Here is a 10,107-nt window from a genome sequence, read left to right as displayed (position 1 = left end):
GACATTTACGACGCTTTAAAGGCGTAACCTATACAAAAACAGTTTACTAAAGATCATGCTATGCACCAAAAATATTATATTTTCGAGGAAATACAGAAAACAAATGAAAATTTGCATGATGCACTTCAGCTAATACAGAACAAATTTTCTGACTTACGAACTCACTTTTGAGCCGACAACAATGTACTTGGTGAGGAGTTGACATATGGCCATGATAACTCATTCTCTTTGATCAACGTTGATGATATTGAATAATGCTTTTCAAATTATTTGAAAATTATGCTCATCTGAAAGGATAAAACTGAAATATCTTTTGGCCTCCAAGCTACTGTTTTTCATGTCCGCAAATATATGGTACAGCGGCAGCGCCGCGCAAAAGACCTTTCCGGCTTACAGAACAACAAGTCGAGACGGTAAGTTATAGAGTGGTGGCGATTTGAATCATGTCAAGTTTTGTTCTGCCTTCTTTCCTTTTCAAAATTGACCTTATGAAATGACACGCTATGTGGCAACCTGCGACAGTCCTGGGGTGTGTAAATGTGTCTGTATTTCGGTTTTTTGCTAGGGTGAGGCAAACATGGCGTTGCAATAACGAAATGTAATTTCCCCAGATGAGGCAGATTTTGCAATCGGAGACGGTCAAGATACCGAAGGAATGCACCGCCCGAGTGAAGGGGCGGACTGTCATCATCAAGGGCCCTCGTGGCACCTTGACAAGAAATTTCAAGCATCTCACCTTGGACATTCAGGTATTTGTTGTGCCTGTGCATGTAGGCTGGTATGTATATGGTGCAGTTGGTATGAGGAAATGACATTAGTGCAAACCATTCCATGGTATGCTGATGCTGCAAGTGGTGGCCATGATTTAATTGTTCATTTTCTTCCATCCTTCATTCACCACAAGGTGCAAATAAAAGCATGGTACACTCATTTGATTCATGCTGTTCATATTGCTCAGCAAAGAAATATCATTCTGCGGTAGATAATGCACTGCCAAGATTATAACATGCAGTTTGTCATGGTGTTAAACTTTGCAAGCTGCTTTTGTTTTGTGATGTATATTTTCCCACCTAATGTTACATTTATAGTGGCACAGCCTTGCTCTTGCTTTAACTCTTCTGAGCTTTTATCCAGTCAACCTAACATAGCCCCTGGGAGTGATAAGCATGTTGAGGTCCATTATTTGGTTGGTCCTGTTCAGGCTTGCTTAGTACTCTGTTAGTTATTAGACACTAGCTTTATCAATTATCAGGGGATGCTTTAGAGCTTGTTTAGCACTCTTGTGTGTGAACTGGGCCTAGCTACTGTAATTGAATGTTGTTTTATGATAATATGGTGGCTACCCTGTATCAGGCAGGTGGCAAGATCTGCACTCTGTTAGATTCAGGTCTTACATGCCAAAAGGCTATCAGACTGTGTTCCTTGTTGTAGGAGACATAAAACCTGCATCCTAAATATTTGATTCAGGTTATATTAGTCTGAGTGCCCAAAGGAATGTCTGATAATAGCTGGGATTTTAGCTTGCTTTGCTGATGGGAACTGCACCTTGCTTTCTGAACCTCTGGTGTTTGTAAATGAAGAAGACCATGTCTTCTTCCATGGCCACTGGCATGATAGGTCTAACTGCAAGATGCACTGGAGCCTTGAATTGATATAACATGAATGAAGTACCCTGCACTTCCTTTCATTGAAAGGGACAAGCCAGCAATTACAACTACTTTGCCAGAGCAGCCAGGTCTGCTGATATCTGGTCATAGTCTTCCATCCCTGTGATGCATGCTTACAGCTATATGTAATCAACAAAGCTCTTGATTTGATAATGCACACATTTCAGAGGTCCTTGTTAGAGATCAGGTGGGTGGGACCCAGCCCTGCCACCATGCCATTGTAAGCTGGTCCAATCTTGTGCTGTTGACTGTCACCTGGTGTGTTTAGCCAGTCAAGAATATATTGGTCCATCCTCATATGCCTTTATTGTGAATGCATTATTTGTCTGATAATTGCCATTCCTGTGTTTCTGACCAGTTAAAGAAAATGTCATAGCTGTTCAGTTTACAACTTGGTTACAAGCCAGGCAGATTAACTATTTGATAAGTATGGTATTAACTGCTTGTTTCTTACATCAAGCATGTCCATGCATGTAACTTACAGAGACAAAGTGGTGATTTTGTCAATATGGAAATGGCCTACCTGTCTCTAGAACTGTTTCACAAATTTACAAGATGTCTACCATGATGGACTGCATGTTGGTTTTGCATCAGTCATGTTTCAGTTGTTCACCCTGTGGTATTACATAGGTGTCATCAGCTCCAGCAGGCCAGCCTGTCCCAGTAATCATGTTTCTATCAGGGCTAGCTCAAGGCTAGCCTTGCTGGTCAATGCTGGCTTGTAGTTAAGCCTAGCTTCACTATAGCCCATTTTGGAGTGCTAGTAGTGTAGTGGTTGATGCATCTGCATCAACTGCTGCATGTCTGGGAAACCTGAGATTCATGGTTTGATTCCCCATGGTGACCACCCTTCCTGCCAGGGTGAGAGGGCGGGTGATGCCATATAGCCTCAGCAGCTGAGTGTGTTGTAAAAAGCCCCAAGGATGACAACTATAGCACATTTCTGATTGCAGATGGTGGGAAAGAATGTCATCAAGATTGAGAAGTGGTTTGGCAAGCGGAAGGAGCTGGCTGCCGTCCGTACCTGCTGCTCTCATATTAGCAACATGTGCAAGGGAGTCATCTTTGTAAGTGGATCGCTGTGTGGCTGTGGTGTGCTTTTAGCACTGCATATTTTCCAGTCACTTATGTTTTATATGTTGCATAGTCTATTGGCTAAAATCAGTATTACTGTAAGTAAGCTCCATGATCCCACTACTATAGTCTACAATACTTATGGGCAGCTGTGTTACAATATTATTGTGACCAATTTAGTCAAAGGTATGCTTTGACTGGTCACTTGGCTTACATTACAAAGAGACTCAGCACGCACCTTAGTGGCATGGTCAAAGTGAGCTTCCCCTGCACCATGTGTCCTGGCATACAGATGGTCAGGCCACTTGCAATTCAAGGTTTGTTGCCATGTTAGGCATAGTTTCCAGCCCTTCATCACTGGCATTGTGTCCATTTAGCTCTGATTGGCTTCATTACAGGTGGTATTTGGTGATCCACTGAGAATGTGAAGGCATAAAACAGCCATGCTGGTGTCTGAATGAGGTCTGATAAGTGCAACTGAAAAAACTGAAAGCCTACCACATTTCAAAGTGATTCACCACAGTGGGCACATTCAGGTGATGGCATGTTCTCCCATATTGAGATGATGCATTATTCAGAGCGAGAATGACTAGCTTAATTCTGTCAGCATACCATATTAAAGAGCACCACAATCCACAGTAGGGATGCACACCAGCACTGCCATGTTAAAGTAATCAAGGCCTATCTAAAGAGGGTTTTATGTGAATGTCTGTCACTTTTGATGTTAACACTCAAAATGGTATCTTTCTGCTGTTACATGTGGTGTGTAGTATTTTATCACTTTTTGCAATGCTACTGCAATATGGGTGTTATCCTCATTTTGACTACAGGTTATGAAATATAGAGTTGCAGGTGTTATAAATTCTTGTGTGTGGCAGCAAATGAAGTCCAAATAACCAGGCATCTGAAAAAGCAGACCATGCATGCCTATTTGAGGCCTTTATTAGGGGTGGTGGTTGTCAGATGACATTGCAAATATCCCAGGGGAGTAGGTGGGGAATATTAGGCACCATGTCTAAATTTATATTTTTGGTGGGAAGCTATGGATGGGGGCAACCATATGTCTAGGCCTCTGAACTTGGAATTCATAATGGTATTCTCCCATTCATGGATGGATTGCATTTTTCGCCACCAGAACTGCATTTTCTGGGTTAGCAATGTCACAGTGTCATTATTGAAGTCTGCTTAGTTTTGTCATTCCATTGCTGTTTTTATGACAGCTGCTCCAGTTAAGCCTGCATTGAACTTCAGGCACATTGTTGAATGTTCTAACCAAATGCATTTTTATGGATCCATAATATTCTCACTGCCAGAATTTGCTGATTTTTGTGGTGGAAAGTCAAATGGGTTACATGATGGTCAGTTTGTGGGATATCTGTGGTGGGTACCTTGATTGCAAGGCACATTGTTCAAATACATTCAGCTCCTAGTCACTTGTGTAATCAGGTAAACTTGTAAGTTGGGGGGAATACTTTGCAGTTGAAAATATTGAAGCCAGCATCAGATATGATGAAACAAGCTCCTTTATAACTATTTGTATGCTTTTAAGTAGGAAGGACTGCTGTAGGATGGGGTGCCAGTAGTGTAGTGGTTAAGGCATCTGCGTTAACCGCTACGCATCTGGGAAACCAGAGGTATGGGTTTCGATTCCCCGCGGTGCCCGCCCTTCCTGCCAGGGTGAGAGGCAGGTGACGCCATATAGCCTCAGCAGCTGGGTGCGTTGTAAAGTCCCAATGACACACACTTTGCTGTAGACCACAATTCTCTGTTGAGCAAATATGCTCTTCATTGTGTCATAGTTTGATTGCATCATTATACCTTTGATAACATTGACTGAGAGTCAACTGGCGGCCGTTATATCTGGGAATCGAGCTCACGAATGCCAGACATGAAGGCCTCAACAATTACACTTTTTACCGTGGTTGCATTTTGCTTATGGAATGGCAGGATTTGAATTCCATTATGATGACATCATGAATGCTGAGGTAACAATGAAATACTCTCCCTGATATACTTTTCCCCATTTTTGCTTGCATGTAACTCAAAATAGGGGGGGGGGGGGCTAAGGTTACCAGAAAGGCAGGATTGTGAACATCGCCGAGAGGTCTTGAAGATCGCTACTTATTCAAGCCTGCATATAAATGTGGAATGCTCCCTGTAATAGGTATGCCGGTGTGTGCCATCTGTTAACCATTGGAACACTGTTAGCCATCACACTTTGTATCATCAAAGCTCAAATCACCACCATCACACTTTGTATCATTGATCTTCTATTGAACTTACACATGCCATTTTTGGTCCACTTTTAGTGGCCGTCATGTTTTTTTATCGCACGGACGATCGTTCTAAACACATGCATGTTGTGCTCCAGGGCTTCCAGTACAAGATGCGTTCCGCGTACGCCCATTTCCCCATCAACTGTGTGGTGACGGAGAACAACACGCTGGTGGAGGTGCGTAACTACCTGGGCGAGAAGTACATCCGCCGCGTGCAGATGCTGCCCGGTGTGACAGTCTACAACTCGGCCAAGGTTAAGGACGAGCTGGTGCTGGAGGGCAACAACATCGAGGCCGTCTCCAAGTGCGGTGAGTTTGACCTGTGTTGGGCTCGTTGGTGGGTGGGTTCAGAATGCTGCTCATATGCTGGACGCTTGTCACCAGTTACGGGTCGGCTGTGGTTGGCGTCACTGCGTCACGGCATCGGTGACAATGGCATACGGTCCGGCCTCAGCTGCGGAGCTGGGAATGGGTCATATAGTTTTTGGCGAGACTATCACGCCTGTGTTGCGGATGTGTATCAGTAGTTGTGCACGCCTGAAGGATGCTGTGTCGTTTCAAGTGGAGTATGACTGGTTACGTTGCGCGTCTGGCAAATCAGAGGTACCGGGGTCCGATTCCCCGAGATTCCATACTGGAAAGGAATGGGAGCTTCGGGGGGGGGGATGTGTGGAGGAAATGTGGGGGCACATTGTCGGGGTGAGAGCCGAGAGACGCCATGTATAGTCTCAGCAGCTGAGTGCGTCGTAAAGCCCCAATGAAGACGATTCAGATCTCATTTTTGCAGAGGCATGCGACCTCTTGGTGAATCGTTCCCGCAACCGTTTCATGGCCGGGACCCCTGTAGGGAAAACACGTGGATTGGCAACATTAGCATTTCCTTTCTTCTTTTAGTCAGCTTAATGATAACAAATACTGAAACTGTCTAAAACATGTGATAACAGAAAAAACACCCTAGCTGGATGCCTCATATCTGGACTCTGATCATCCCTGATATTACTTCCTTGCTTGCTCAGAGAGATTCAGCGTAGAGGACGTCAGCCTCTTGTGTGCCATGTGCCATGCTGCCAGATTCAGAGTACCTTTTCAACCTGTATGGTCCATCATTGTGTCCCACCTGGATGTAAAGAGGCATGGATACAGCATCACCTGGGGTGCTGTGACTTACGCCTTGCTTCCGTTTGCCGCAGCCGCTCGCATCCAGCAGTCGACTTCCGTGCACAACAAGGACATCCGGAAGTTCTTGGACGGCGTGTACGTGTCGGAGAAGACGACCGTCGTTGCGACCGAATGAATACACTAGATGGACTGCCTCGCCAGCTTGTTTAATTGGCACCTGGTGGTGCTCGGAGCGAACTGAGGTCGAGAGTCGAAACTGGGCCTGCACATGTGCTCCCCACCTGGCGACGTTATTCGCCAGCATCAGGGAAAGCGTGCAGGGCGCAAAATGACCTACGACGTCGGTGCGCCCATAAACCATGACCGTCATCGTAGGAGAGCGTGCTTACACGTTGCACGTGCTCATGGCAAGTACTGTCATGCATGAGCAAGGGTTAAGGCGAATTCGAGCTGATTCCGTGTTTTTATGCGCGGCGCACCGCAAACGTGGGCTGACTGGACCGGGCTCCCGAGCCCACTCATCCCGAATGGCAGGGTCATCGCTGTAGATGCTGGGACTATATCGGTCTTAAATTTGCAGGAAGTTGTGACATACATTCTGGAATGGTATGGTATGGTTTTTGCTAAGTTCTATTCTTGCAGTTGTGAAAACGCTGCAGTTCAGCCCTAACACGGCTTAATGAGAGGTGGGGTACCGCATATATCGCAGTTTTGGCGACATTTGTACTCGAGGCTTGAAATGAAAGCAAATCACAATTGTAAAATTGACATGCTCGAAATTTGTTGGGTTTAAAGTGCGGTGGGTTGGAATAAAGATGTTCAGCTGGTTTCAGAAGAGAAAAATACGAGTTCCCCTGGTGAGGTAATGATTGTTCCAAGGTATACAAACCTGTAGATTTTTCGCGAGGCTAGTCAGTTGAAGTGTGTGATACGCAGGGTGGTGCTTCATTCCTGTCCCTGTCTGTACACGTGACCCAGCTGTTACATCTGTTCGTGATCTCCAGAAAGCGAGACTGTAGCGTCGATTCAACGAAAACTAGCATTGTAGGGAGAGAAAGCATCCGCAAAAACGCAACGTTGAATACAGTTGCTGCCGTGGCATGCCAGCAGCAGATTGATATCCAACTGCCAGTTGGATATTGCGGGGCATCTCGATTGCCCCCAAATTTGGTGTGCAGGGCCTTCTCGACACGCTGATTCCGAAAATCACTATCTTTGGGGTGGAATTTTGCGTAATTTTCGAGTTATACGCTGCGTAACATCCCAATGTGATATTGCGGGGCGTCTCGATTGCCCCCAAATTTGGTGTGCAGGGCCTTCTCGACACGCTGATTCCGAAAATCACTGCCTTTGGGGTGGACTTTTGCGTAATTTTCGAGTTATACGCCGCGTAACATCCCAATGTGATTTTGCGGGGCGTCTCGATTGCCCCCAAATTTGGTGTGCGGGGCTTTCTCGACACGCTGATTCCGAAAATCACTGCCTTTTGGGTGGAATTTTGCGTAATTTTCGAGTTATACGCCGCGCAACATCCCAATGTGATATTGCGGGGCGTCTCGATTGCCCCCCCCCCCCAAATTTGGTGTGCAGGGCCTTCTCGACACGCTGATTCCGAAAATCACTGCCTTTGGGGTGGAATTTTGCGTAATTTTCGAGTTATACGCCGCGTAACATCCCAATGTGATATTGCGGGGCGTCTCGATTGCCCCCAAATTTGGTGTGCAGGGCTTTCTCGACACGCTGATTCCGAAAATCACTGCCTTTGGGGTGGAATTTTGCTTAATTTTCGAGTTATACACCACGTAACATCCCAGTGTGGTATTGCGGGGCGTCTCGATTACCCCCAAATTTGGTGTGCAGGGCCTTCTCGACACGCTGATTCCGAAAATCACTGCCTTTTGGGTGGAATATTGCGTAATTTTCGAGTTATACGACGCGTAACATCCCAATGTGATATTGCGGGGCGTCTCGATTGCCCCCTAATTTGGTGTACAGGGGCTTCTGAACACGCTGATTCCGAAAAACACTGCCTTTGGGGTGGAACTTTGCGTAATTTTCGAGTTATACGCCGCGTAACATCCCAATGTGATATTGCGGGGCGCCTCGATTGCCCCCAAATTTGGTTTGCAGGGCCTTCTCGACATGCTGATTCCGAAAATCACTGCCTTTTGGGTGGAATTTTGCGTAATTTTCGAGTTATACGCCGCGTAACATCCCAATGTGATATTGCGGGGCGTCTCGATTGCCCCCAAATTTGGTGTGCAGGGCTTTCTCGACACGCTGATTCCGAAAATCACTGCCTTTGGGGTGGAATTTTGCTTAATTTTCGAGTTATACACCGCGTAACATCCCAGTGTGGTATTGCGGGGCGTCTCGATTACCCCAAATTTGGTGTGCAGGGCCTTCTCGACACGCTGATTCCGAAAATCACTGCCTTTGGGTGGAATTTGCGTAATTTTCGAGTTATACGACGCGTAACATCCCAATGTGATATTGCGGGGCGTCTCGATTGCCCCCTAATTTGGTGTACAGGGCCTTCTGAACACGCTGATTCCGAAAACACTGCCTTTGGGGTGGAATTTTGCGTAATTTTAGTTATACGCGCGTAACATCCCAATGTGATATTGCGGGGCGTCTCGATTGCCCCCAAATTTGGTGTGCAGGGCCTTCTCGGACATGCTGATTCCGAAAACACTGCCTTTTGGGTGGAATTTTGCGTATTTTAGTTATACGCGCGTAACATCCCAATGTGATATTGCGGGGCGTCTCGATTGCCCCCAAATTTGGTGTGCAGGGCCTTCACACGCTGATTCCGAAAATCACTGCCTTTGGGGTGAATTTTGCGTAATTTTCGAGTATACGCCGCGTAACATCCCAATGTGATATTGCGGGGCGTCTCGATTGCCCCCAAATTTGGTGTGCAGGGGCTTCTCGACACGCTGATTCCGAAAATCACTGCCTTTAGGGTGGAATTTTGCGTATTTTTAGTTACGTGCGTAACATCCCAATGTGATATTGCGGGGCGTCTCGATTGCCTCCAAATTTGGTGCGCAGGGACTTCTGAATACGCTGATTCCGAAAATCACTGCCTTTAGGGTGGAATTCTGCGTAATTTTCGAGTTATGCGCTGCGTAACATCCCAATGTGATATTGCGGGGCGTCCCAATTGCCTCCAAATTTGGTGCGCAGGGACTTCTCAACACGTTGATTCCGAAAATCACTGCCTTTGGGGTGGAATTTTGCGTAATTTTTTAGTTACACGCTGCGTAACATCCCAATGTGATATTGCGGGGCGTCTCGATTGCCCCCAAATTTGGTGTGCAGGGCCTTCTCAACACGCTGATTCCGAAAATCACTGCCTATAGGGTGGAATTTTGCGTAATTTTTTAGTTACACGCTGCGTAACATCCTAATGTGATATTGCGGGGCGTCTCGATTGCCCCCAAATTTGGTGTGCAGGGCCTTCTCAACACGCTGATTCCGAAAATCACTGCCTTTGGGGTGGAATTTTGCGTAATTTTCGAGTTATACGCCGCGTAACATCACAATGTGGTGTTGCGGGGCGTCCCGATTGCCTCCAAATTTGGTGTGCAGGGACTTCTGAATACGCTGATTCCGAAAATCACTGCCTTTGGGATGGAATTTTGCGTAATTTTCGAGTTTTGCGCTGCGTAACATCCCAATGTGATATTGCGGGGCGTCTCGATTGCCCCCAAATTTGGTGTGCAGGGCCTTCTGGACACGTTGATTCCGAAAAACACTGCCGTTGGGGTGGAATTTTGCGTAATTTTTTAGTTACACGCTGCGTAACATCCCAATGTGGTATTGCGGGGCGTCTCGATTGCCTCCAAATTTGGTGTGCAGGGCCTTCTCAACACGCTGATTCCGAAAAGCACTGCCTTTGGGGTGGAATTTTGCGTAATTTTCAAGCTATGCGCCGCGTAACATCCCAATGTGATATTGCGGGCGTG

At 46.2% G+C, this 10,107-nt stretch overlaps 1 protein-coding gene across 1 annotated transcript; it reads left to right on the top strand.

Annotated features, from left to right (window-relative positions):
• The first annotated feature begins 342 nt into the window (after positions 1-342).
• Positions 343-6,332, top strand: RpL9 (ribosomal protein L9). Its single transcript, XM_037214501.1, has 5 exons — positions 343-413; positions 612-749; positions 2,621-2,734; positions 5,113-5,326; positions 6,208-6,332. The coding sequence occupies exons 2-5, from the start codon at positions 612-614 to the stop codon at positions 6,309-6,311; spliced, it is 570 nt and encodes a 189-aa protein (XP_037070396.1). The 5' UTR covers positions 343-413; the 3' UTR covers positions 6,312-6,332.
• The last annotated feature ends 3,775 nt before the right edge of the window (positions 6,333-10,107 follow it).

Source organism: Pollicipes pollicipes, unplaced genomic scaffold, assembly GCF_011947565.3.
Source record: "Pollicipes pollicipes isolate AB1234 unplaced genomic scaffold, Ppol_2.1 Scaffold_3447;HRSCAF=4054_pilon_pilon_pilon, whole genome shotgun sequence".
Classification (NCBI taxonomy): Eukaryota; Metazoa; Arthropoda; class Thecostraca; order Pollicipedomorpha; family Pollicipedidae; genus Pollicipes; species Pollicipes pollicipes.
Note: the sequence above shows the minus strand (reverse complement) of the source record. Positions and strands in the feature narration are given on the sequence as shown.

What these genes read in the sequence shown, in the direction of transcription:
- RpL9 (XM_037214501.1), top strand. Translation starts at nt 612, where the DNA reads ATGAGGCAGATTTTGCAATCGGAGACGGTCAAGATACCGAAGGAATGC. An exon ending in TGTGCAAGGGAGTCATCTTT is followed by an intron (nt 2,735 to 5,112) that starts GTAAGTGGATCG and finishes GTTGTGCTCCAG; the next exon opens with GGCTTCCAGTACAAGATGCG. An exon ending in CGAGGCCGTCTCCAAGTGCG is followed by an intron (nt 5,327 to 6,207) that starts GTGAGTTTGACC and finishes CGTTTGCCGCAG; the next exon opens with CCGCTCGCATCCAGCAGTCG.